Genomic DNA, 27593 nt, shown 5'->3' with positions numbered 1-27593 from the left:
TTATGTCTTGCTGGGGGCCTTAGTGGGCAGTAGGGTTTGCCCTCTTGTGTGGGTACTTTTCTAAGTCTCCTGTCCCTTTCTGCTTTCAGTGTTCCTGACTGGCAGTGACCGCATCCCTATCTATGGCATGTCCAGCTTGCGCATCATCATCCAATCCACATCAAGTGGGGAGGAATACCTGCCTGTTGCTCACACCTGCTACAACCTCCTGGACCTGCCGAAGTACCGCAGCAAGGAGACCCTGAGCATGCGGCTTACTCAAGCAATTGACCATTATGAGGGCTTCAGCTTGGCCTGATGGCGAAGAGCCAACATTGGATACAACACGTGGAACTGCATTTCTCTTTGTAAAGTAAAGGAGGAGGAGGTTTTATAAAAGTACTAGAAACAAAGGACCCAGAGGCCCAGCATGATGCTGTCAGTGCTGTCTGGGATTTTAGCAAGAACGTGCACTGAAATCTCAAATCCACAGCCAGCAAAATCCATTCAACCTTCTCTTTTTTGGTTCTAGTTTTATCTCCTAGCAGTTGCTTGCATTTTTCTCTGCCCCTCCCCTGTGCCTTTTCTTTTAATTCTCTTAAATATTTTGATCTTTTCTGCTCCTTGCATTTCTGGCTGGGGTCAAACGGTGACTTTCTTCATGCCTGTCCTCCTCCCTCTGCACCCCTTTCTCAGTTTAAGCTTGCATAGAATTGCTACATTTCTTCCCCATTACCCGCCTCCCTGCTGCAGGACAGTTGGATACAGGGTTGGGTCACAATGTGGCATTTGTCTCCAACCCCCCCTTTTACTTTGTTTGCACTAGATTATGGAGTCTTTTGTTGGAGGGGGAGGGGGCTCAAATTTGGGTTGTCTTTTGCTGCTTAGCCTTGTTAGAGGCTTCTCTTGGGGGCAAGGTCACTAGTTTTTAGTTGTGAGGCAGAACAAAAGGTAGAAATTGGATTTCTAAATGTACCTTTTACCAATAGAGAAGCACAATATGTAAGTCTGCAGTGGATTTATATTAGTTCTGGTTTCTCTCCTCAAAGGCAAGTGATCCTGATAAAATGTGAGATGTCAACTTCAAAGAAAATTAGAATCAAATCCACAGGATAATGTGAATCCGCTTTTGAAGGCTTGTGGGTGTTTGGAATCCGGTGGTTTTAGTTTTACAGTGCAACATTTCTACTTGACAGGTGTGTCTCCATTAAATTGCAGGACTTGAAGGCAATCATCATCAAGAAGCTCTTTTGCTGGTCATATTTAAAATATACATGAATGCTTTTGGATAGGTAAGCAGATGCATTAGCCATCCAGTTTCCACAAATGAATGAGCCCTCTTCTTTCCCCACTCCAGAATCAGTTAAAATGGTGAGCAAGCTCTCCTTTTCCGAGAATCCGTGTAACTCTTAATTTTAAACCCGTAGATGTTGGAGAATGGACAGATTTATAGAAACGACAATTATGTCCCATGTTTGATTTGTAGTATCAACTTTGCACTGCCCTAACAAAAGGTCATGGGCATGTTTTTTAAATACTGATTATTACATTGCTAGCCTGCCATCCTCCTCATGAGACAGCATTAAAGACAACAATCGATACAGCTCTAGCAAATGTTTATTTTCTATGTGCATGTGTACATAGTTCAGTATTATGCAATAAATTTGATGTGTAATTCACTGCTTTGCAGCTGCTCTTTGTCTGAAGACGTGGAAGGGATGGAAATACACTGCGAGGGCTTTCAGCATTGAGAAGGGTGGTCTGAAAGTATGCCTTCGCAACGGCAGTCAAATCTGCTCGCTGCAGCGGAAGCATTGATGGTGTTATAGTTCTCTTTCGTCTGCCTCTTCTGCCACAGCAAGTGATACTGTTCTGCTAGTAGCCCCTATGATGAGCAACACCACCCTCCCCCGGAGTCTCAAGTGCTGCAGGGCTCTTTAGCCTAGGTACAAAGATTGTTGTTGTAGGTGAGTGGAAAAGCTAAAACACCACCTCCGAGGGAGGCAGGAGAAAGAGAGAAAAGCAACCAGCTTAACCATAAAACTAGTAACCACAGCAGGGGAGCCAAACAAAGCAGTTCTAATATTAAAGCTAACTTAAATCAGAGTACAAAAGTTTAGTCTAGTACATGGGATACCAATAGAGACTTTATTATTAAAGTTGGTCTGATCTGGGTGTAGGTAGGTATTGGTTCACTAGCATCAGGATCAGAGTCTTCCCATGAGGCAGTGCTTTCCTGCCTCATAGTTCAGTGCAATCCTTGCTGTGGAATCTCTGTTCTTCATGCTGTATGCTAAGGGAGATGGCTTTCTAGCCCAACTTTGCTGCAAATTGAGGCTAAGTGTATTGCCTTACTTCTACCACCCTTGTCTGGAAGGGTGCACCTGTATCTTCCCCTGCCTGGTCATTGGTTTTTATACTGGCTTTAGGTCAAATAGAGACTACTTGGGGACCCCTTGTTTTCCTGGAACACAGAGCTGAGAGGTGATGTGAGTGCCAAGCATTTTCAAAACTAGTGGTCAGTGGCTCTTCAGGTCACAGCAGCCAATTCACTACACACCCTTGGCCATTAGATCCAGCCCTGTGGACTTGTGCAGGTCTAGCTTTTCTAGAAATTGTCCTTAACCTGTTTTCTCCACAGAGAGCTGCTCACGTCCCTGTACTGTGCTGCCCAGTGCAGCAGTCTGGGAGCTATCCTTGCTGCAAACAAAGCATTGAGTACTTCAGCTTTTGTCACACAGGTTGTCATGAGGTTACCTTTGCTGTTCTGTAAGGGTCCCACACCTTCCACGACCATCTCCATGTTGCTACCATACCTGTAGAAACCCTTCTCGTTATCCTTCGTATCCCTTGCTAGCTACAACTCCAATTGCGCTTTGGCCTTCATCACATGGCTGCAGCCTGGAGCAATGTTTCTAGACTCTTCCCTCATCATCGGTCTGAGTTTCTGCATCTCGTAAGCTTCCTTTTTGCGTTTACCTTCACTGAAGATTTCTCCATTGAGCAAAGCTAGTTGCCTGGTGTAGTTACAGAGCAATCATTTCATTGTGTCTTTTGCTGCTGGAGCCTGGGATAAATATTTTCCTTTGCTATGCAGTGGGGCACCTGAGGGGGACCAGTTCGGCCTCCATTTTGTTTCTTGAAGTGGTTTAGCTCTGATTTCTCTAGGGGACCTATTTTTAATATGGCAAAACACCCCCTTAATTGGCAAAGGATGAAGCATAGTTGCAGTGTGTCCAAAAGGCACTGGCCCACCTTGCAGCTGTATCAGCTGCTGAACTCAAGTGGCATATATGGAATAGGGGAGCCCATTTAGAATACTGGTGTGTCAATCTTAAAAAAAATTACAGTACACCTCATAAAAATGTGCTGTGTGGAATTGCCTTTTTCCTGTGGAAAAGTTCTGAGTGGCCAGTTTTGTTTATACCTGTGCATTGAGGGCATGAGTATGTACTAGATGTGCCTCAAACCTGGGCTGTAAATCCCTCTGACCCTCAGATTGGCATCAGTACTTTTTTATGGCTGCTGGATGGCTTGGCAAAGGCTATCAGCTATATAGTGAACCCCTTAAGTGATTGCAACAGTGAGCAGACCAGGGAATCTGCTTGTCCGTGCTCAGCTTTTGTAAGTTTGCATTTGGGATACAGGAAGTGCAGGCCCTGGCTGGCACAGGTGCTATAAAAAAGCAGATGCATCTTCTCCAGTTCATCCTCATTCCTACTTCTTACCCTGGGATAAACATTTCTGCACCCTGAACAAAGGACAGACTGAGCCATCCAAGCGTTAAAGGGCTTTCAGGGAGACTCAAACCAGCAAAGTCACCAGCATTGCTAAGAAGCTGCTCTGTGGACTCTGAAGCCTTTCATAGGAAAGCACTCAAACACTGCTTTTCTTGTGGTCTATTAAAGCTTTAGTTTTAAACACTGAAGGAACGGCTGGCAGCAGGGTATTTTGGATATGAGCCAAATTAGTACTGATCTGGCAACCTGGCTGGCCTTCTGGGCTTCAGAAGAACATTTTATATAGTGAGAACTCACTCTTTACTTGTGTGGTAGGAGCCAGCGAACTGGAATGCAATGAAGAGGGCTGTGTGATTCTTCCACTAACTTTGACTGTGCGCCTGAGCCCTAGCCATCACTGGCTGGTCACTAACCAATAGTGTGGGGAGAATCTGTTCTTCTTTAAAACTGGCTCTTTGAGGCTCACCATAGGAACCTCAGGTCACAGACTGTTACTGTCTCAGACCCAGGTCCTCAAAAGTGGGTCAGTGCTCAACTTCCAAGGCTGGCTTGCCCCCTTTGGACAATAGGAATAGGTGGCAAATAGGCTCCTCCCCAGGCAACGGTCAAGTTCAGTGCTGAGATTATTTCTAAGGGCCTGCTCTTTGGGCTTGCTGGAAAAGAGAGAGAGAGCTGCAGAAGGGAAGGGAGATTGGACACTTCTGTTCTACCTACCTCCTGGTACATGAACAATGCCAGAGTGAATGGCTTCAAAAGGCAGCAAATGAAACCCTGCCAAGAAGCAGTACAATGAATCTGGAGAGCATATTGCCACCCAGGAGCTCAGGGGGGGAGGCAGAAAAGCCAGGTAGATCAGTAACTGGAGCCTCCATGGGAGCATCAGCACAATCTGATGGGGTGAGGGGGGTGGTCCGGGAAAGAGGTTAGTCCATTGCTGCCTACAGCAGTGTCTTCCTCTAAAGCCTGTGATGGCAGTTGCTGTTGGAGATGGTCACTGGTCTGATCTACTCTGACAGTTCCTGTGCTCCTGAGAGAGAAGCTGCTGCAAGAGTTCTGCTGACAGGCAGCTTGTGTGAAGGGAGTGTGTTCTAAGGCCTGGTAACTTGTCCTGTGGGGCTGATAGCCACTGAGGGCCCAGGGGCAAAGTGTGTGTAGGGGAAAGAGATGCCCCAGCCTGGGTAGGGGATGACAGCAGTCAGCCCTGAGTACCACCAGGAGCACAGCCTTGGGTTTGCCCCTTGGGTCCTGAGCTGTGCAGAGCAGCATGTCCAGGACATTTCAAAGGAGCCTGGCACTCCAGCCACCATTGCTGCCCCCCAGTGCCTGCTGTCGCCTTAGGAGTCACACACCCAGACTTCTCCCAGACCTGCTCCTGGCTTACCCCCGCCCCAGACCAGAGGGGAGAGCATGGCTCTGTCTAGCTGTGAAGAAATGACTGAAGCCCTCTCACCTGTTTCCAGGGTGCAATGCAGAGCCTGACCCTGACGCCTTCAGCCTGGAAGCAGCACTGAAGAAAGTTTAATTTCGTGATTTTGACAGAGGTGGCTCTGAAACCCTTCTGCCCTGATGCAGATGCTGGGTGGCTGTTCCAATGTACTATCAAGCCCCTGGGAATAGGAGTGTGACAACCTTGGCAGAGAATGCCTGTCACATGTGGGTTTGACCCTTTCCAAAGGCAATTTCAGCACTGCGAATCCCAGGGGAGCTGCATGCAAAAGTTTCTGGCTATACTAAACCAGGTGCCCCTGCAGCTGAATGTCTTCAGTCTGTGAAACAGTGCAAGAAAAGAATTCCCCTGGTTGAACCCCCCTCCTGAAGGCAATCACAGCAGTTCTTAGGGCGTGTCTACAGCGCACAGCTTTTAGGAACAGAGCTGCGTTGACACAGCCCTGTAGCTCAACACCAGGCACCACAACTGCTGTTTTTCAGCATTGTTGCAGACAAAAAAACCTGTTCACACGCTGCTTCAGTATGTGCATGAGCACAGAGGGCATTAAGCACCTGTAAATGGAAACAGCTTTGTCACTCCGTTGCCAGTTTAGATAAAGCCTTAACCATGTACAGGGAGAGGGGTTCAGGCCTGACTGTGGGTTCACATGGTCAGTTTCAAAAGTACCCAGCACCAGCAGCAACCTTAGGGACACATGGGTGGTGGCAGGGACAATTTGTATACAAGGGGAGCCTGACTTTGCTTTTTTGCTGTCCAGCCTCACACACCTAAGCTGTACCCCTGTGCCCTGAGGCTAAGGAGGTCACACTCCCTTTCCCTGTCTAGCCCTTTGCATGGAAAGAAGATCGAGCTCTGGCTACTTCAAAGCGGCAACTTACACCAGCATCCCTCTGCACCGGACATCCCCACAGGCAGAAGAGCAAAGTGCATCTGTGTCAAGCTCCCAGTCAAGGGATCCTGCTGCATCTTGTTTCTTGGGATGAAAGTGAAGCCAAGATTGTTTGCCCCAGTGTCACAGCCCCATGGCGTTCAGCTCTGAGCCTGGCACATGCGAGCTCAGCAGAGATTTTCCCACTTCACTTACATGAAAGATACCTTGCAGCTGGAGCACTCACAACCATGTATTTCTACAGCTCTCTCTCTCTCTCCTCTTAGGTAGTGCTGATCAATGCAAAATAACTATTATAATAGGAGATACACATCTCGTAGAACTGGAAGGGACCTTGGGAGGTCATCTTGTTCAGGCCAGTCCACTGCCCTTGTGGCAGGGCCAAGCACCATCCCTGGCATCTATATGCCCCAATCCCTAAATGGTCTCAAGGATTGAACTCACAAGCCTGGGTTGAGCAGGCCAATGCTCAAACCACTGAGCTATTCCCCCCCCCACTCCAATGCACAGTAAAAAAAAACATAATTCCAACTGTAAGATGGTGGGACTCGAGATTAGTTATTACCACTCGAAAAAGAGCTCGTGGAGGTGTTGTGGATAGTTTTCTGAAAACACCCACTCAGTGTGCATTAGGAAAGGGACAGATATTATTAAGACAGAAAATTATATTGCCTCTCTACAACTCCTTGGTATGCCCACATCTTGAGTACTGCATGCAGATGGGTTTGCCCCCATCTAAAAAATACTGGAATTGGAAAAGGTTTAAGAGATTAGACTGGGATTTTTCATTTTAGAAGAGATGACTAAGGGTGAATATGGTAGAGGTATCTAAAATCATGATGGATCAGAAGTAAATAAAGCGTTATTTACTCATAAATACAAGAGCTAGGTGTCACCAAATAAAATTAATAAGCAGCACGTTAAACCACACAAAAGTGTGAAGGCAAATACTCAAAGGAGATCTAGATACATTCATGGAGGACAGACCCATGAACAGTTATCAGCCAGAAGCTGGGAGTGGGTGACCAGGGATGGATCACTGGATGTACCTGTTCTGTTCATGCCCTCTGAGGGACCTGGCATTGACCCCTGTTGATACTGGGCCAGATGGCCCTTTTGTATGACACAATGTGGCCATTCTTTATGTAAATGAGTGCTGGTGAAGGAGGCCAGAATCACAGCCCAGGAACCTGCAAGTTTCTGTGTTTCCATGGCTCCAGCACATCCAGATATTCTCTCTCTCCCACCTCATTATCCTTGCTTGCCAATAAAGCTCCATAACAAGCAGAGCCCTCCCCAGTGCTCCTCCTTTAACCTCCTCAGGTTGCAAACACTCATAGTAGTTCTTACGAAGTACTACATGTGGCTTCTGAGTGGCTACTTCATTAGCACAGTCTGCAGCCAGCACAAAAAGTTACATTCCACGGGCCAGAGCGTGTGTGTTCAAGAGGACTCTGCCTGTCTCAGGGTTGGGCTCTAAATTAGGCTCCTACGCTTCCAAAGAGTTCTGCCTGAGTGAGACGTGCTTAGTGGAAAGCCTTTCAAAGGGAAACAAGATGCTTGGAGAGAAGGAGTTTGGGTCGATTCAGGAGAGCACTATCACACTGGATGTGGAGGAGGGACCTCTTTTTCCCAGCCATGCTCCAATCCTGCACTGTTCAAAGCAGCTAGTGCTTTCCAGCCCCCAAAGTAAAACTCAAAGCTTTTCAGCAGTGAACTCCTCCACTAAGGGAATGAGGTGGCCATGTGCATTTGGCAGGGAGTCAGTACTTTAGTGTTCCAAGATTAAAGGAACCCATTAGGGTAATGCAAGGATCACAGATACTTTAAACAAGTGCACCAGCTCCATGAGCACAATCCCCATCCTAAAGAGCCACACACGGATGGAGTCTGTAGTGCAATTCACAGGGCACTTGCACCGTACCCATAGCAGAACTTCATACCTGCTAGTCCCCTTTACAGGTGGCTTCAAGTTTGCAGAAACTCAAAGCTTTGAAGTGACTCACTTGGATGCATGGATGCCTTTGCCAGTGACCTGCCTCTGACAGATTTTCTTTCTGCACCCTCAAGTAGCACCCCTCTCTCTACAGCAGACTGCTCTTAAGGAAGCTCCCCGGATACTCTGCACGAAAGGAGAGAGCGCTCTAAGGCCTGGTAGCTTGTCCAGTGGGGCGGAGAAGGGAAGGGGGTAGGCTGAAGGAGGGGGGCAGGGAACCTGGTGAACATTTCATTATCAAATTCAGGGGCAGGTGGTGATTTCCCCACCTCTCATGAGCACATCCTTCTCTTTGGATATTGCTTAGTCCAGGGGTGCACAAAATTTCATAAGCAGAGAGGGAACAGCACAATCAGCTGCTGGGTCTCAGGCTCATCGAGCTCAATGAAATGTTGAATTGTGTTCGGGTTTTTAGCCACGTGTACTCACATTTATACACTGATTGACAAAGTTGTTACATTTTACCAACTTGTTTTCTTACATGTGCTGAAGGGAGTTTTTCCCGTATGACTAGAACCAAACTTTCTATCAGTCTGGAGGGAAGAAGAGTGGGACCTAACGTAACTTTAACTCAGCCCTGGTTAGTCATCCCTGCTGCAAGTGAGACAGCCTAAAGCTCCTAACCTTACTCCTCCCACATTTATTTTACCAAACCAGCCAATATCCAATGCAGGATGCACATGACATTTCTTTCCGCCCTGGTGATGTGTCCCAAATAGTCACTAGCAGGGCTGTTGCCAAGCACTCCTAGCTCAGGACTTAATGCAGCAAGGCCCCCACCTCAGAGCAGCATTGGACGGCAGTCTATCCCTGGTGTTGAGTGCAGCTCTTCTCACCCTTCATCTCCACCAGCTAGATCCCTAACGAGGTTTGACTGTTGCAGCAATCCCTTTTGTTATCCATTCATGCAGATGGCGAGGGCTGCTACAAACCTGCCGCCAAAATAGTTTTATTTCCTTTTTTTTTTTTATACAAAATACAATCATGTACAAAAATGTACACATCACATCTGTCAACCCGTTTACATTAAAAAAGAGACACTAGATTCAAATTGATTTTGCTTACATAAATCATGTAAACATAGAACTGGGCCCACCCCAGCTAAGATTTCATTGCTTATTAAATATAGTGTCATTTGCACGAGTCAATTATGGAGTTGCTTCCATACAGAGAATGAAGTCTGCAAAAGTGATTTCTCCAGCCATGCATCTGGCTTCTGAACTCCAAGATCAAATTATACACACAGACACGCACTGCCATTTGTGTGAATATATGCCCCCTTAGTATATCCATATAACAAAAGATGGTTTACCAATGCATGCAGAAATTCACAGAGAGGCACACAGATCACTTTGAACGTACAAGTTGCAGCAAGCATTAAATGCCCTGTGCCATACAGAAACAGACAATATACAAGGTGGACAGAGACTGACACTGTGAATGCCATCATGACCATCCTGGAGATGTACACACTTTTACTATTCTTTCAGCCAAGGACAAAATACTTCACCACCACCTCAAAGTGCCAGGCTAGCACAGCATATGGCTCCTTCAGGGATAAAACTAATGGAGGTTACCCACGGAGGACACACCAATCTCCTGTCCAAAACCAGAGAGGCATTGTTTACTGCAAATTATGGTTTCCCTGGGCAGAAATCTAGAAGAATGCAGCTCCTCTTCACCCTCCTATTGGAAGAATATGGCAATAGGGCAAAAGAGCAAAGAGGTCAAGTCATTCTAATGATACTGCATTCCAGTCGCTCTAACTTGCCCTTCAAACACAATTTGCAACATCTGAAAGAATTACTAATAAGGCTGCGCACACATCCCACACATACAGAGCTAGTTACTTTTCCTCCTTGCTTTCTAAAAGAGAAGTTTAAAGGTACTCTGACAGCTCAGTTCTGATGGTCCTGTTGTGGTCAAGGGCAAACTCCCGTTAAATTTTAATGGGGTCAGGATTTCACTTCATCTAGTTAAAAATAAATTTAACCATGCTGATTATTAAGTCAAGGGGAGGTGAGCAATTTCCCCACCTCTCATGCATTAGGGATTGAGAATGAGTGAAATGGCCACAAATCTTCTAACTCTGCAGGAACCTTACAAAGTGGTCAGACCTCATTCAGTTTGCATGTATTAGCACACAGGTGCCAGGCTTGGCATGCAGAGGTGAACCACATTGTGATGGAAACTGGCCAAAGTGAACTTTTTTTTTTTTTTTTTTACGAAGTTACCCAGTTTTAGGTTCTGAAGGGCCTATTTTTTGGTCGCTGTGTCATGTCCCTTTTAAGTCCTGGATCCGAGAACTCCATCATGCAGTCATGGATAAAAGGATGGAATTGGCAGTTGTGCCTGAGGAGAGTCTGAGGATCACCAGTGGCAGATGGTGCCCACCTCCCTTAGGGCAATTTGAGTCCTATTTGTGCATTTAGGGTGAGTTTCTCAGAGTATCTCCCCACTTGCCTACCAACATAGAGACTTGCTGACAGTGTTAGCATAAAATATACAGAAATGTTTCCTCCCATCCCCTCCCTGCAACAGGAAGGATTCTGAATGACATCACACTGCCCATTATAAACCCCCTTTCCCCTGCTTGTTAGAGGCCACAGAGACATTACAGGCAATCCAGAAAAAGAAACCACTTTCTGGAAGTGAAAGCTGAGCTGAAGCTGCTCAGAGGCAGTCCGTCAGGCTCATGTGTAGCTCGTCACACAGGCAAGGGTGAGCATTAGAGAAGTGGCACATATCACACCATGTTCTGTTCCCTTTCCCAACTGAAAACAGAAGATGAAAGTGTTCCTGGCCTTTGCTCAGAGCCTGCTCCTGGGCAAGCCCACAGCCAGTTGCCGTGGGCTCGAGTGTTACCAGGATCAGGTCCCTGCGAAGCACAGGCATTTCAGTAACCCAATGACGCCCTGAGGAACCAGTCACCATTTCGCCTTTAGCTGCACTGGCAGGATTTTGGTAGAAAGTGGGCATTCTGTCAACGCACTTTAAAGGTGCCTTTTCATTCTGCAGAAGAATGCCAGTTCTAACAAGGGATCCCAGTAGAGAAAAGCTCTAGAGCCCGCAGTCACCTCTCAAAACTGGACATATTTTATACGTGCCCACCGAAGCAAATCACTTCTTCCTTTCTGATATACACAGAACAGAGATCTTATTCATGCCATCAGCTTCTGCAAACAGGGAGCAGCTGTTACCCACATGCAGTGAGTGATTCCACAAACCAGCACAAAGGCAGAGCTAAAAATAACTGCTGAAATATGGCACCAATTGCAAAGTCACTTTCCTCCACAGACTGAAGTAAAGGGCGCACAAACACCACTTCCTTGTGGTCACCGGCCAACACCCAAATTTCCCCCACCCCCATTGGTAAGCAGCCCAGAAATCACGGTGGGTCCTTTCATGGAGCTTCCTGGAGCATGGAAAATGGGACTCTGTCTATAGTACAACTTTGCCTTAATGCCTGTAAAGCATTGGCCAGCCTGGTGCGTGCCAAAACCTATGCTACAAACACCTGTGTACGACCTGCTGCACCAGGAGCCTGTGCACATTTAACAAACAGCATCTCTCAACAACATTACATCAAGGCAGCAAACCCCTCTCTCTCCGACTCCTAATCAGCTACTTCCCGTACAACCTAGACATGAGAGCCGAACACAAGCAGGCATTTACTCTCTGCAACTTATCTGTGTTACTGGACAGCAAGCAAGCTTCTGTTCTGCTTCCAGTGTGTTTGAATCACAAACTCACAAGCATTCTCTTAACGGCAAGCCCTGCTGAGCTGTCCCTTACCTCTGCTTCTCACACTCAGGCACAAGGCTTTGACCATTACTTGACTGCACTTAGGAATTTTTGCACATATACGTAATAAAATCTAAACCTTAGGCAGAGTGGTTAAGAGATAAGATGCTTTAATTACACTCTATTTAACAAACATCTATTAACTGTTTACTTCTAAGTAAACAGACTAAAAATAGATGCTACCTGTGAAAATTACAGGCATTTGCCATCTTTAAATCCTTTTAGTCTCACCGTTATATTTATACTCATTCTCTCTCATCATCATATTTAAATAAGCTTCAGTCACTTATTTTGGTAACATTCATGGGGAAAAAACAAACAGAAGGATGTATGTCCATATCATTCTAGGCCACAGAGCATATTTTATCTTATGCTAATGGCTTACTCTTTTTCCTTGAAGTAGATACTTGTACACGACTTCACACATATTCAACCCTGTTCTCACATAAACAACGATGCAAACTGGGCTATGGACTCAAGGGCCTACAAGAGAACCATTAAAGGAAAGGGAACTTTTAAAAATAACTATTTGATTGTTGCATGACTCTTCTTGAAGGGGGCAGGGGTTAATCAGTAACTTGCTATTTTGCAAATTGAAGTACGTCCTATTAAACTTATTTTCAGTCAGTTTGCTGGAGATTTGCAATTTCACAGAATTAAGATGAATGGTGGATATTCATGATATGTTTCCATTTAAGGAACAGCTGTTTAACAGCCGAGAGCCAGAAACGGAGATTAAGAGCACACTCTTGGCTTTGTTATTAGCTTTCAAACTTTAAAAATATAAATCTCTCTAAAGTGCATCATCAGCCTTGCAATTTATATAGAGATATTTGAAATACCAATATGCCATGTAAACAGCAGTCGTGAGACAGTCAGAAAATCCTACAGCAACCTTATAAGTTTAAAAACAAAATATTTTGCTACATATTGTTGGTCAAGAATGGTCAGAGGCAACAAACAGCAGTTCAGTACACAATTAAAACAGGCTTTTCACAACAAAACGTATTTTTGTGACCTCAGTTCTGCACGAAGGCTACTGGATACTGATGACTAGGTAATTACAACCACTGTAATTTAGATAGATGTTTAGGAAATACGACAAAATGTTCCGGAGGGAAAGAACTGCAGACAGCCGATCAGTCTGCGTTTTCAAATGCAGCCTCTACTTTTATGTGCCCAGGTACAGACACCCCTGGGGCATGGTTCTCAGAGCTCGTGAGTGCCTACAAGTCCCAGGGCAACGCAAGCTGTTGGTGCTCAACACCTCAAAGTTGAGCCCTCAAACTCCAGGCCACCTCCGCAAACCTACTCCTGCTTCTGTTATTGCTTCTGGGTGGAGAGAATAATTTTGCCTTCTGTGATCCCACTAAATGCCGTGAATGTGTTGATAGTAAAAGGCTCTGATTTATCTTTAAGGTGCTACTTTTCATTGGTACTGTCTGATGCCTAAGCCCCAAAGTTCCCTCTAAGTTGTGCAGCCATGCAGCTTCCTACGGAGCTTGAGCCCTTCATATTAAGCTCTAGGGGAGAGGCACCCCAGCCAGCTGCGGCCAGCACAAACCTGCCTCAGCCAGGGACAGGTGCCCCTTCTCCAGCTGGGAGGCCAGGCGCTCCTGTCCTGGCCATGCCTGGTGCTGCCATAGCCATGGAGATTCACTTTGCAAATGGCCTCAAGCTGCTGCAGTGAAAACAGGCTAGGCAGAGGGTGTCCTCTCCCCCCTCGAAGAAGCCGGCACCCAAAATCTTTCATCCTCAGCCCCATCCTGAGCCTGCACCCCAACCCTCTGCCCCAGGACTGAGTCCCCTCTTGCACCCCAAACCCCTCATCTGCAGCCCCACCCCAGAGCCTGTACCTTCAGATGGAGCCCTTAGCCTCCTGTACCCCATTCTTCCGCACCAACCCTGAACCCCTTCCTGCACCTCAAGCCTCGGCCCCACCCCCACTGCACACAGTCCAAGTGTGGAATGACGTTTGTTATGTGATAACATCTCCATATTGGTGCATATAAAAAGCCATTTCACACATGGAGATAAAAAATTAAAGGGAACCCTGTGCCTGACGATTCGGTAACATTGCCAGCGTTCCTGGCTGGGGAAGAGAGAGAGCGAGTTCCATTTAACCAAGTTTACAAGAAACAGAAGGTTCGAAGACTCCCAGAAATGTTCCGCACCTATTGTGGCATGGATCAGCTGAACGTGGGGAAAAACACACTTGAGGAACACGAACTGCCAAGTATCTTGGAGCCAGACAGTCACTGTATGAAAGAATGGTGTAGTCTCCAGACTGACCTCTCTGTACAGGCAGGCTCCCACTTCTGTCTGACCTACACAAGGGCAAAACACAATCCCTGCCCTTGATATCGACTACCCCATTCCTCTACACTAGCTCAATGGTGGGGACAGCATGCAGGGGGAGACAATGCTGCCTTGTTCCACCAATATGCAACAGGGATGAACCCCGCCCAGGAAGTCAGAATTCTTGCCCTAGTTACAACCAGGACCTCTCCCGGGGCTGCGTGAAGATGCACATCCAAGTTGGAGGGTGATGCAAGAAAACAATGGAGCCTGAAGGTGCAGCACAACAGAAATGAGACCCTTATGCTTTTTGGAGCATTTCCCTTGGGAATGGCAAGCGTCTAATGCAAGCATCTACAATATCTGCCAAGAATTAATTCACATTTTCCTTTCTAAAAATTGTTCCTGTTGATTTGTGTTAAGTTCCAACTTCGGAACGTCGACTCACACTTCCAAGGGCAGCATCTGTTTCAAAGCTTTTGATTTCCTGAAGCAGCCTCTCTACTTGCATCTGTTTATCTCGACAATTACGATCAGGAAGAAGAGACCATAAGTTCATGGTGTTCTGTATCCCCATCACTGCAATTCATACCTAGCTCTGCAATCCATTTGGTCTGACCATTTCGGTGCACAAAAGAACAAAGCTTAGGGGCCGTGCATTATATGAGTATCGACTGTCCAGCTCACTACTTCAGGTCAATGTCAGACTGTGAAAGATCAGGGGAACATCTGTGTTGCTATGGGCAGATATTCAATCAGTTTGCCAAATACCTGAACAGGGGAGCCACAGGGGTGAAACAGTTCATACACTTCAATATAACATCTCAGCTAATAAAATCCTATTGGATTCTGAGTGCTTACATCAAAACCTAATGCCCAATCACAGCCCTAGTGTCAACAATTCAAAATACCAGCTACCAGCCACTAACCCTATTTCTGAACTTCCTTTGATAGTGCTTTTCCGGTCAGAGGCAGCTACCATCTACCCAAGCATAAATGACAGCCAGAGGACACCTGGGTAAGAAACAAAACACAGGGAAAAAAGTCACACCAAAAGCCAACACAGCCGGCAGGGCTCCGATTAACAGCCATTCTCCAGCACGCAACGTGGAAATGGAAATGGAAAAGGCCAAATTCCAAAACACCAAACCCGTAGTTCATCTGAGAGCATGAGCTCAGCCTCACTGTAGCCGAAAGAGAACAGCCTCAGTGCTTCCCAACAGTGGGAACGGTGCATCACATTCTGACAGACGGGATGCTGGGATGGAAAAGAGCACGACGCTCTTCCTACCAGTCAGCCTCTCACTCACTAGGATTCTCTGGAAAAACGTAATCCGACTTTGACCATCTAAACATGAAACTGGTAAGCAAATCAAAGCTAAAGGACCTTTACGGTACAGTCTGAGCCTAGCATTGCCTCTATCTTCCTGGCAACTCCAGTCTAGTGACTGGCCTGGTGAGACAATGGATACCAGCAAGTGCAGAGAATGAGCTACGCCACCATTCCTCCCCCTCCCCCACCTCTAGAAATGCCCTTTCAGTTCTTGGGAGCTGCTAAGCCCCTTGATGCTGGGCTTGTGCTGCATCCTTCATGCATTTGTTTGGTGGTCTCATTTCTTCATAGCCTCTCTGTGCAGCCAATCACCTCCATTACATAATCTTGGAACTTATATCTCTTTTACTGATCAGGACCTCCAGTAGCCTCAGCTTGGCCTTAATCTGCTTGTATTCATTGTACTCTTCAGTCATGGGAGTGCGATCTTCTTTCTGGACGTTTCTAACAGAAAGAAGAAGGAGACGTCAGGGTTTTTTTTTTCCTTGCAAGGTATTATTAAGAAACAAAACACAAACGCATGCAGAGTACTTGACTTACCAGCAACAGTAGTACTGTAAGCTGTAAACTTATACTGTATTTGTCTTTACTTTCACTTCCCTGTCCATATGGAAAATGTAACTAAGATGTAGTTATGGTTAAAATGCCGGTTATTTGAGAGTTCTGGATGATGGAATGCTGGATATGCGAGAGTTTACTGTGTGACGCTGTCCCGAAGAACCACATTCCTAGGAGTTAGTCTATGAGCTGGCTCTAGATTCTCTCGTATGGTTTGTGTGATCTATTGCTCTGAGCAATCAGAGGGGGCTTGGAACCCACAGGTTCTCATCTTGGATCCACTGCTGTTTTAGGGCAAAAATGGTTCTAAAGCACCGAAGTCCCTTCTGAGGCTTCGTCAGTGGTGGGCAGACTGTCAGTCCACTGATGCCCTGGCTGACCCCTTACCCCACATGCCTCTTGCACACTGGGGCAATAGAGACCCTCCCTCAACCCTCCCAGACCTTTTGCCTGATTCATGCTCCATCCTTGCTCCTCCCCCCATCCTGCTCTCCCAAGAGCTGGAATGCCAGGAATCAGCTCTGAAAGTGATGGGAGGGAGAGGGAGGAGCAGGCTAAGTGCAGGGCTCTGGTGCCCCAGTGCACAAGAGGTGGGTGGCTGGGTGGAAATGGACAGACAGGTCTCTGCACTGAGGTGAAGGGGACCACTCATGCAGCCCCCTCCCAATTTGTGGTCGCCCATCACTGGGCTAACTCCCCATGAAGGACAGTGGGATTCCAACATGTCTGAAAACTTTATTCTTAACCTCACAGGACTTTGGCTCACAGAGTTCTCTGTGACCCCCAACAGGCTTTGGAACAAATGCTCTGCCTCCAAGCCTCCCTGCTAACAAACTGAGGAGAATACCACCCTGGATGGGCTGAAGGGGAAGCTGGAGTGAGGAGTAATTTGGTAGCATACACAGGACACTTTCCATTTTCAGAGCCTTTGGCACTCTGCAAATATTATTGCCAGTCATTAGAGAGACAGATGAAGCAGAAATCAATTACCTTCCATTTTGTCGGAAAAAATCATCTTCAAAGTCTCTCAGTTTTTTTCTGATCCGTTTCTTCTCTTCCCTGACTTCCTGGAGCTGCTCCAAGAGCTCTGGCCTACAGGGTTATAGATAAGAGATTACACAAAATTAGAACAGGAATGGCCTAGTAACTGTACAAAATATATGCAGCATAAGGAGCCACTCCAACACACACCCTCCCTAATACACTGATGTGACTCTTATGGTTAAGAATGTGAACATTGCCACCACTAATCCGCAAAAGAGCTCAGCATGTGTTTAGCTTTAAGCATGTGCTAAGATCCCACTGGCTTCAATGAGATTTAACCACATGCTGTGGTTTGCTGCACTAGGTTTAATACAAGAAACTTGACATACATAGAAGCAGCATGGAGGTTAGAAAGCCCCATGTCCTGGCTACTTTTTGAAGGCATCTTATCATCCACTGGTGAAATGAAGCCATCACCCTCATCTTCTAGTTGATCCAGGAAACTCCTCACACTGAAATCTGGTTTCATGGTGACAGTGAAATGCGGTTTCATGCCACTGTCCTCGTCGGAACCCTCCTCTTCCTCCTACAGAGACAAAGTGCCCCCATAAAAAGAGGTTATGATTTCTCTCTGCAGACACAACCTGTACATTAACAGTACTTCACACAAGCACTTCGCGACAGATATGGAAAGAGCTGGACAGACAGAGCAAGCACCTTAACTGCTCTAAGATTTACTATTCACTAAAACCTCAGTAATAATCCATTTCCCACACACTCGCCCAACCCATTATCAGTAGAAACCAGCACCACAAATCCAGCTCTGTTAGTGAGATGAAGTGTGGCAGATTCACCATGCCGGCGGGGGGTGTAAAATCAGAGTTCTTGGTAGCCAGCATTCATGATGAAGCTACAAAGTACTTCCAAACTTGACAATCACTGGATATAATGGTCATCCAGTTTGTGGTATTTCAGTCCAGTCGAGGAGTTCGATAATTAGACTGCCTACCTTGATTAAATTAAACACTGAAGTTGGCCCAGCATTTCAATTACAAAACACAGGAGTTGACTAACTGCAAAAATGCAGTTGTTGCTGGCTTGACTGGTTACCAGTTCTGTCCCCACACACACTGTTTGTTGACTGGAAAAATACAGTGGTAAAAAAATTTAAAAAGGTGAAATACTTTTGCTGGCATGCTTCCTTCAAACTATGGTTGTGGACTGTGCTAACTGAGAGCTCCCTTTGTTTACACTGGAAGGCTGACCACACCTGATTTTGGGTTTGTTCAAACCTCGTTCAGGCTTTTAAACAACTGGGCCAAGCCTTCCTCTCACTTCAAGCTACACTTCTATAAGCCTGTTGTGTGCCATAATATAGGTAGCAAGAGAATGAGACAGAAAATGTGACAAAAAGGAACAAAAGGTCCCACGTAGAATAGGGAAGAAATACTTTAAATAGGGACTGGTCCAGCAAGGTACTGAAGCACACATCTAGCTTTAATGAGCTCCTTCAAAGTACTTCAAAACACATTGCTGAACTGGGGTCAAACCAGCAAATTCTTTTTGCTGTTTCTCCTGCATTCTCTTTGCTAGTACAGGTTGAACCTCTCTAGTCCAGTACCCTTGAGAGAATCTCTGGACCATTGGAGGTCAATATTGTCTAGCAGCATTACCAACACTTCTAAGAGCCCAGTAAGCAGTGGAAGACATTAGGGGTAAATTACAGCCGAATAATGTTACAGAACAGAGAGCCAGGACTGGTGTCTGTAAACAAACTTGATGGGACCACTGGAAATCGGCCACACCCATAAGCGGTCATCTAGCTAACTAAAATCATGCCAGATTATGGATGTTACCAGATGAGATAATTCTGGATTAGAGAGGTTCAAGCTGTATAAACACTTGTTTATAGTTCAAGCCTAGATCTCCTGCTTGATTCAGTAAGGAAGCAACAGAACTAGATTCAGAGCTTGTGGACTTCGGCAGCAATCCATTGAGGGCAATATGTATAAATGGCCAAGTGCACACCAGATCGGGATTCAGCCAGTAATTTTGTGTTTGAGGTCTGTGGCCTTTCCCATGGAATTAAGACAGGTTGGCGTAATCACTGGCTCACATGGGAGAATGAAAAGTTTAGGCTTTTCACCCTGAACGAGTGAATCGCGTCATTCACCATTAACTGTGTAAAAATATTCCACAAGTAGAGGGAATGATTTGCTAGAACTTCATCCCCCTCTCCCTACAAAAGGCTGCGTATAGTGGCTGTCAACGCGGCTGGTTCAAGTGGTTTGTTCCAGTTTTAACTGCACTGCACTGCACATGCTGTCACAGCTGCCAAGAATTAGGCCAATTGAAAAAAAAAACACACTAACAAGCTTTTGCCCACTGGGACTAGAGGGATGAGAACACACCGTCAGACACAGCACAGAACTGTCACTTATCCAGAGCATTAGCGTCTCACATTACAGTTTATTATCTCAGACCATCTGAGCCGAAGGGACTCCATCAGACGGCTTTTTAATAAGAAGTCAATGGGAAATGCCTCAGACAGACATACAGGAGCATGGTTTTTAAAATGTACCTCAACATGACTTTCCCTACAATCAATTCAGTTCTGCAGCCAAACTGTAGCTGCATGTGCCTATTAATACCTGCAAGCAATTTATTTTTTCATTTTGTGGGCAGCTGTTTGGAGCCCAGACCCTTAAAACATTCTTAAAAAAAAATCTATAGATTATAAAACTTTAAATCCAATACTGTAGAGTGCACCAATTTTCCTGGTAAGCAAACTTTCCAAAAAAATGGATTCCCACTTAGAAACTACAAGACAATCTACCTCCTGGCATTGTAAGGCCCCACGTAAATCACCCTACAAGCACCAGCTCCCAAATTCCATAACTGCCTGTAAGAAAATATAGGCTACGAAATTTACCTGGATGGGTAACTACTCCTGTGTGTGCTGGCCAAAGAGAGAAACAAATTCCAGAGGCTTGGCGCTGTCAGAGAGAATGGCCGGCTGGCAGTCCCATAGAGGGAAGTTCAGCTGGAGCACCTTTGTAACCATTTTATGTGGGGAGAATCAACTGGCAGTGTTCTATTATGGCACAAAAGTTTAACACCTGCTCTCTTACCACCACCCCAAAAATCACAGCGGATTCCAGTGTGGTGCTTAGGAGAACTGGTGCTATCTACTCCCCATAGGGCTTACCCACTCAGTCGGTGAACTTTGTAATCACCTAGCTTGGCATCTGCCAGGGTTCCCTATGGGAACTGCACTGAAAGGGCTCCTGTCAAGAGGACTCAGAGTATGTCTACACTGCAATCAGAGGTGTGATTTCATCCAGGTAGCACGAGCACCAACAGAAGGGAAATGGTGGCAGTATGGCCTTTGGTGTGGGCTGTCCAAACTCACCCAAGACTGTTGCGTAGGCAGGGGTGAGTAATTACAATACATTAGATTTCATGAATATAAAAAAAAAATCCCCCCTGAACAGCCCTGTTGAGCTCACCTAACTCTCCATGAGACAGGGCTAAGCTTGATAGAAGAATTTGTTCACTGATCTGGCTATGGTCTCTCAGGGTAGCGGACTACCTGTGCCAACAGATGAAACCCTTCCATGGCACAGACACTGTCTGGACTGAGGTGCCACTATGACCCTCCACAGTTCTGCCACTGGAATGTGTTAAGCTGTTAAGTAGTTAAGCCCTGGGAGGACAGTTACAATTTGGCTCCACTGGTACTCATGCTAGCGAAACCAAAGTTACCTCAGTTATACCTGCAGCTATTACAACCATACCTTTGCTGGGAAGAAACCACAGACACAAAGTTGATGGCGCAAATTAGAGGATATTTAAAGAAGAATATGACCCTTAATTCAGACTTGGTTCAGCAATTCTCTATTAAATAGTAGAATAATTCACTGAAGGATAAGCAGTTATGTAAATACACAGCAACTTAATATGTATTCTATTATAGCTTCACCTTAATTACAGCAATATGTACTTCATATATGCAATTAATAGTTAGCCTGCTATAAGTATTTCATTAACTATAAATCAAAAATTATTTGGTTCATGGTATCTATAATATTACCCTGTTTTAAAAGGTTAACAGCCAAATGGGCGGGGGTGGGGTGTAGAAATCACAATGCATTGCAACACATTTCTCTTGTTCAAACAGTGATGGTAATAAAAGGCATGCAGGCAATTGTGTAAGATGCTAAGCCCCTTGGTGCCGGCAGCTGGACTTTCTTGGACAAAAGTAATAAAGACCATATTCATCCCTGCTGTGTTAAGTATTTAAGGTATATACAGTTAGGCCAGTAATGAACACCTCCCAGTGTTTTCACAGCAGTGCTTAACACTGGAAAATACCCTGCACGGAGTGAAAAAAATCCAAGCAAACAAACAATATTCACTAACAGAACTTTGCTTCTAGAAGTGCAGTTTCAAAAGTGTAAAATAAGAACCCAACACAGCCAGGAGACGAACAGATGTGCACGTATAGGTAATGGAAATTTACCCACATGAGCCTACACCATATTTGTATTCTGGGAAAACCCAAGCTAGACATGGTGTTATGTAATAGCCTCATAGCTTTGGACTGAGAAAAAGAACAGCAGAAATCTTGTGTGGCATATTCAAAAGAAAAAGATAGCAGAGGTGCAACTAATAATTGTGAGGTTTTTACGAAGTGAAGTGCATGTGGACAGGAAAAAACACAAAGCCAAGGAATTACTGTAGGTTGATCTGCAGTAACAGAAAGGACAGATTTGTTCAAAACAGGCTAGGCTTAAGAGGCTACTGATTTTCTGGGGGACAGTAATGCAAAAAAATCTATCACTCTCTGTCATTGGCAGGAAGGGGAAACTGATGCAGACAGAGCAATTAGTTAGCAGCAGGAGGTCTTCACCTTTATCTCCTTGAAGAAGGAAGCTGTTTCACCCTCGATAATTGGCTGCAGCAAAGGGCTTCTCCGCTTGCTGGAGGGGGAACCCTGTGACAGGTGTTAACAAGTATGTTATATTATGAATCCCTCTCTCCTCCACCACCTGGCTCTCCTTTCATCTCCAGGACTCTTTTAGCTCATCCAGACCATGGTAAGAAAACTGCTGCTTAAACAGAAAAAAGAGTCTGGCAAAAACCTCGATTTGAAAAAAAAAAAAAAATTCTGCTCCAAGTAGCTGCTTAGCAATGGACATCAGTTCCAAGTGAATGGAAAAAACACTATGCCAGGAAGGGCCAGCTGTGTATGAGCAGGAAAATAAATACTTCGGAAAAAAAAGCAAAAAACAACAAAAACCACCCCACAGAGATTATCCAGACATGTGGTTCTCTGCAGCTATGTTGTAAATCCGGCAAAACTGCACCAGGCCAAGTTCTGAAAGCACTCAAATGGAGGCCAGACTTTCAACAGCTCAGTTCCCATTCAAGCACCTAATTGGCATGGCCAGATTTCCACAGGTGCTCTTTGTAGCACTCCTACTGTTCTCAAGGGGGTGGGAGAAGGGAAAAGACATTCACCCCCATTCCCATTGGCAGCTGGTGGATGCTGAATGGGCACTTCTGAAATTCTGGCCATTTCCTTTTGGTAACAGAATGGGAACTGAGCTCCTCTGAGAAACTGGCTCTAAACTGCCCAGAGAGGGCTACTGGGTTGGACAGCACCCTTCTGCTTGCTAGTTTAACTCAGTTCATGCAGAGAACTATTCACAGTAGTGATTCCAGGAGGCTTCTTTTTCCAGTACAGCAGGACAATCGAGAATGTCCAGAAAAGTGTGCGTCCGACTGCTCAGAGAAACACTTTGCCAGTCTGCTCGTCTGGACAGATGCTCTGGGAAAACAGGTGCCAAGATACAAGCGTGGCCTGGCAGTAGAGGTGGTGTACCTCACAAAAGGGAGAGCAGGCACAGCCCAAGCAGCTTACTTTCACTGGCCAGCTGAAATGAGTGTGTGCTTGATAGCACAATAATTTTGGGCCAGTGACATGGGCAGTACCGGTTACATAACGTAAGTCTCAAATCTGGTCATTGTATATTTAAACAGGTACATGGAGCTGACGACAACTGCCCTAGAGGACAGATGTGAGGGATGCTATGGAAGTGGTAGTGCCCCTCGCATCAGCTTAGAAAGCAGCAGCCCTTTATGCATTCTGCTAGCAAGAGTAAGGGTCAGGATGCTGCTTGTCCTCTTCTTCAATGAAGGGTCTAACTAGGCAGTCTGGTTGCTGTTTTACTTGAGATCTACAGTAGTGTGGGCAGGACACAAATCTCTCTGTTCCTGCCAGTTTACAATGCTGGAGCTGGGGGGGAGAGGAGAGGCCTTAGCCAAAAACAGTGTTAATGAAAAAGTCACAGCAACCCCCTGGGAAGAGGAACACTACAAGGTGAAAAGAGGCTCAACATCCAGCTACAGACACTGAGTCCTTGACACTATCCTAGTTGTGTTGGCACCATTGACTGGAAATCACTGAGGTACTCAGTTCTTCAGTGACGAGGCAAGTGGGGACTATATAACTGCGTAGGGTATAGAGGTGCGATTCTCCTATCCTCCGCCCTCAAACCAAATCAACCCAACCCCTCCCATTCCCAAGAAGTGTTATACTCACTATCACAGGGATGGCGTTGGCCCTGGAAAGGATCTGTTTGACCAAGCGGTACCTGTCATACAACGGCTTCATCACCTGGCGCTCGTTTTTGGTTACCTAAAAGGCAAGAAAGAACAGAGCCATGAGTCTGGAAGCAGTTACTCCAGTCGGTTACGTGTGCTCCTGCACTGTCCATTGTCTGGTGAGAGTGAGGTGCTAACGGCAACAGGGTGAACTTTACCACACTGACTGACCAGCATGTCTGACTTACTCTTCCAATCCTTGGCCTAATTCCCAGCTATGTGGCGCTTCTGTAATGAGGATAATTGGAGTAAAGACATTTAAAGGCACAACTTAGTACTCATTTGTCCTCATCACACACCCCCACACTGGGCAGGCTGCACCTGCAGCCACTTCTGCACTCCAGCCAAAACACACAGGGCTCACACCCACATTCTTAAGTCTGGGATCCCAAAACAGGGTGATAATTTGTACCTGGGAACAAGTCAAAGGTGTTGTGATGACTGCATAACTTCCCTCAGCTGCCCCTCCGTAGGCATGCAGATTTACAGACCTTAAAGTAACTCTCAAGCTATGTGGGGGTTCTGTTTCTGCAACCCCCTGCATAACTTGAATTTGTGTGTGACCTTTCCTGGGCTTGCAGGAGACAGGAAACTGTCCAGCCCACTAGGGCTGGTCAGTTTCCTGGCTCTCACAGTGGCAGGGAGCAGAGAATAAGGGGGCAGCCTGGTTCCCATCTCCCCACCACTTGCGGGACCCAGGAACTGACCGGTTAATCCAGCCTGGCTCCCCTCTGCTTGCAGAGAGGGGAAAACAGAGCAGGGCAGCAGCCTGGGTCAGCTTCCTGGCTGCAGCCTGGCTCCCCTCCACTCCTTGGCACCAGGAAACTAAGCAGGGCTGCTGCCCTGGTCATTTCTACAGCTCTGCAAGAGGAAGGAAGCTGGGAGCCAGGAGCCAGGCTGCTGCCTGGTCTCCAACTCTCTGCCACTCCAGGGCTGGGAAACTGCTCGTCTGAGGCGGCAGTCACAACTTGGTTGTGGGTATCTCAAGGGTTTACTGTACTTGAATTGACGTTACAGTGACTCGCCTCTACACTTCTCCAAAGATGCTTTCTAGTTGTTAGCACAGAATTACTCGTCTCACTCTCCAGCTCATTTTCTGGAACAAAGGCAGGGAGCACAACTCCCTTGTAGCGACTGAGGAGCGCTGAGGGGAGGAGAGCAGGAAATTTCCTAGAGGATAGTAGTGAACGAGAACACGAAACTCTATGCTGCTGCAGCATCACTGAATTAACTGTGCTTCTGCATCATTACTATCTCATGGTTTAAGCTAGAAAACAGCAAGTAGAGTATTTCACTGGATTCTATAGGACCATTTCCTCTTCTCCTTATTCACCAATATCTTACTCACATAGGATGTCCACAGGCACAGAGTTCTCTGGGCCCATGATGCTGGGGATCCAGGGGAATTCCTGGCCTGGGGTCCAGCTCCAGCATAATTTGGGACTGGATCTCTTCCCTGGCCCCACCTTCTACCTCAGTGTCTCCCCTGGCCCTGCCTGCTGCCCTTGGACAATTTAAAGAGGCCCAGGGGCCTCAGCCATCACGAAAAGTGCAGCAGTGCTAGAGTGGCTTCCTGCTGCGCACTCTGCTTGACACCTGGCACATCCCTGTGACCCCTGGGCAGGGGTGTCTCTCCATGCCCTGCCCTGGAGGTCAATCGGAGGCACAACAGCAGTACCTGCCAGCAGCAGCACAGAGACTCCCTGGTCCCACACATAGGAGCTGCTGCCAGAGAGGGTGTCCCAGGTATCCACCCGCATCCACCCAACTCCTTGCCAGAGCCTGCACCCCAGAGCCTCTCTGACACCCCAAACTCCCTCCCAGTGCCTTAGGCAAGATGGGGAGGGACTTGGACCTGTTCTGGGCCCCACCAATATTTCTACAAACCTGCTGCTCCTGCCTACGTCTGTTGTTCCAGTATATCTTTACTCTAAGTTTTGAATATAAGGCTCTTAGGGAAAATCTTGAACTGGTTTTGATGTTATTTCTGTCTACCTACCTTCGGATTTTAAACTGCAGCTCATAACTGTGGCATCTGAGCACCTTTCACATAAAACTGACAGCAACAGCGAAGCCCCTGGGACCCCGCCTGGAGTGCCTGCCTCTTCTCTCTTTCACTGGAAAAGCTCTGCTTGAGCTAGGGCGTGTGCTTCTGACATTTTAGGTTGTATTAATTTTCAGCTGTCTTGTGTTAAATGGATTTCAGATAGGTTTCTTTTCCTCCAGAGGTGTTTTTCATTGAGGGGGGGAGAGAGGGAGGGGTCGGGTCGGTTGTATGGGTTGGCTAGAAGGGAGGAATGTAACCAGCAGCAGGGAACAGACTGTTTCTTACGTAGTTAGAGTGGCTCTAGGAATTCTGCAAAACCTGAGTCTCTGGTTTAAGTACAGCTGTTCAGTTTCTACCTCTGCAGGTTCATGTGACACTGGTGAGAAAGACCCAGTTACTCAATGAATCTGATATTACTGTACACGTAATTTTTTTGTTTCTTTAAAGCAGACCTACTATCCACATTATCTTGGACTATGGTTTTTCCACTGCAGCAATTCTCGCACTTGGAAACAAGGAAGTTGGTCAGCTGTATCTTTCCTTACTACTATGATTAGTTTTGCTGGTTAGTAAAGAGAGCTTATTAAAAATTTAAAATGCCATTATGCCAATACAAACAACAAAGAAAAATATGGTGGTATAACAACAGGGCAGATTCTGCCCTTCCAGTGGTTTTACCTGGCTCATTCACTAGCTTCAGTGGGGGATTATCCCAATTTACATCACTGCAAGGACAGAATCCAGACTCAAGAGAGGAGGCAGGAAAGATAAATCACTTCCCTGGTGTGGTTTTGTTGCTGCTCCTTACACAGTAATACAAGTCTATTAGGTAGAAGGCTGAGTACAGGCAGTAATCATCACAGGTCTTTGGGCAGCCACACAGATGGAGTTTGGAGGGGGAAATTAAAATAAATAACTGTAGAGCAAAGGGATGAGAAGCAAATATTTCAGGCAGAAGGGAAAGGAAGGGAGCAAGGACTCCAATGCAACAGCATGCTGAAGGGAGAGAATATGTCGATTTGGCACCTGCTGATCCAGGGGCAGCAAAGGGCAGAAGTGGAAACTTCAGCGTGTACCAGTGTGGTGTGGTGTTTAAATGTTTACTACAATAGGTCTCAGAAAAGGTGCCAAATGACTTTACTCACTCTCAGACCACCAAAGTCACAAACCAGTCTCCCTTAACACCCAGCCAGCCTCCACCCCAGCAGGGCTGAAGGATACTGCTCAGAATTAAGAGCCCCTTTTGGGGGTATACACTCAAAGCATTTCTCACCAGAGGAATGTTCTGACCCTGCCCTGAGTGAACAGCCTGGGGCCCTCTTAATAAAATCACTGCGCCTTTCCTGCACCGGTAGGGGTGTCAGTATATTTTAAAAGTGAGGTGGGGGGAGTTAATTACCACAACCAAAGATAATTCAGGCATCTATTTTACACAAGTGCTGCTGTACATACCGGTCGGCCGTGAATGCTTTCGTAATACAGGAGTGCTTTCTGAAGAGCCACTTTCTCAGCTGCTATCTCATCCCTAGTCATGTCCTATATAAAAGGATGGAGGGAGGGGGAAGAGGAAAAAAAAAATCATATTTCTACTCTCAGAACACAGAGCTGTAGCCTTGTCTGGGCTCAGACCATGACCTGAAAGAACAAGCCCCCTTATTTTGCAATAAAGACTGCAGTTCTTGCCACTACTTCCTCAAATCCCTTAACCCGTGATGCACTTTAAGACGCCATTTCCATAAGCAGCCCAAGTTAGGTGCTATGGAAACAAATTATAATTAAATGAGATCTATGTCTGAGAGTTCAGGGTTTATGGCTTCAAAAGGGATAAATTAGTTTTCATGGTGCT

The 27593-nt window shown here is 46.2% G+C and overlaps 2 protein-coding genes across 23 annotated transcripts in view; one reads left to right on the top strand and one right to left on the bottom strand.

Moving 5' to 3' along the window:
• Positions 1 to 1660, top strand: part of HERC3 (HECT and RLD domain containing E3 ubiquitin protein ligase 3) — a 104074-nt gene extending 102414 nt beyond the window's left edge. For 6 of the 7 annotated variants that reach the window (XM_074993609.1, XM_074993607.1, XM_074993608.1 and 3 more), the window contains one exon: positions 90 to 1660. In XM_074993609.1, the coding sequence (XP_074849710.1) occupies positions 90 to 298 (209 nt within the window). In that variant the 3' untranslated portion in view covers positions 299 to 1660. The remainder of the gene's footprint in view (positions 1 to 89) is intronic. The other variant, XM_074993611.1, reaches the window with a different exon arrangement.
• FAM13A (family with sequence similarity 13 member A) overlaps positions 1426 to 27593 on the bottom strand; it is a 197712-nt gene continuing 171544 nt past the window's right edge. For 15 of the 16 annotated variants that reach the window (XM_074993622.1, XM_074993616.1, XM_074993617.1 and 12 more), the window contains 6 exons: positions 27200 to 27283; positions 23639 to 23734; positions 21944 to 22027; positions 17421 to 17617; positions 17038 to 17139; positions 1426 to 15933 (listed from right to left, as the gene is read on the bottom strand). In XM_074993622.1, the coding sequence (XP_074849723.1) occupies positions 15807 to 15933; positions 17038 to 17139; positions 17421 to 17617; positions 21944 to 22027; positions 23639 to 23734; positions 27200 to 27283 (690 nt within the window). In that variant the 3' untranslated portion in view covers positions 1426 to 15806. The remainder of the gene's footprint in view (positions 15934 to 17037; positions 17140 to 17420; positions 17618 to 21943; positions 22028 to 23638; positions 23735 to 27199; positions 27284 to 27593) is intronic. The other variant, XM_074993621.1, reaches the window with a different exon arrangement.

The sequence above is a fragment of the Carettochelys insculpta genome, chromosome 4 (assembly GCF_033958435.1).
Source record: "Carettochelys insculpta isolate YL-2023 chromosome 4, ASM3395843v1, whole genome shotgun sequence".
Lineage (NCBI taxonomy): Eukaryota > Metazoa > Chordata > Testudines > Carettochelyidae > Carettochelys > Carettochelys insculpta.
This window is presented reverse-complemented; position numbering and strand designations above follow the sequence as displayed.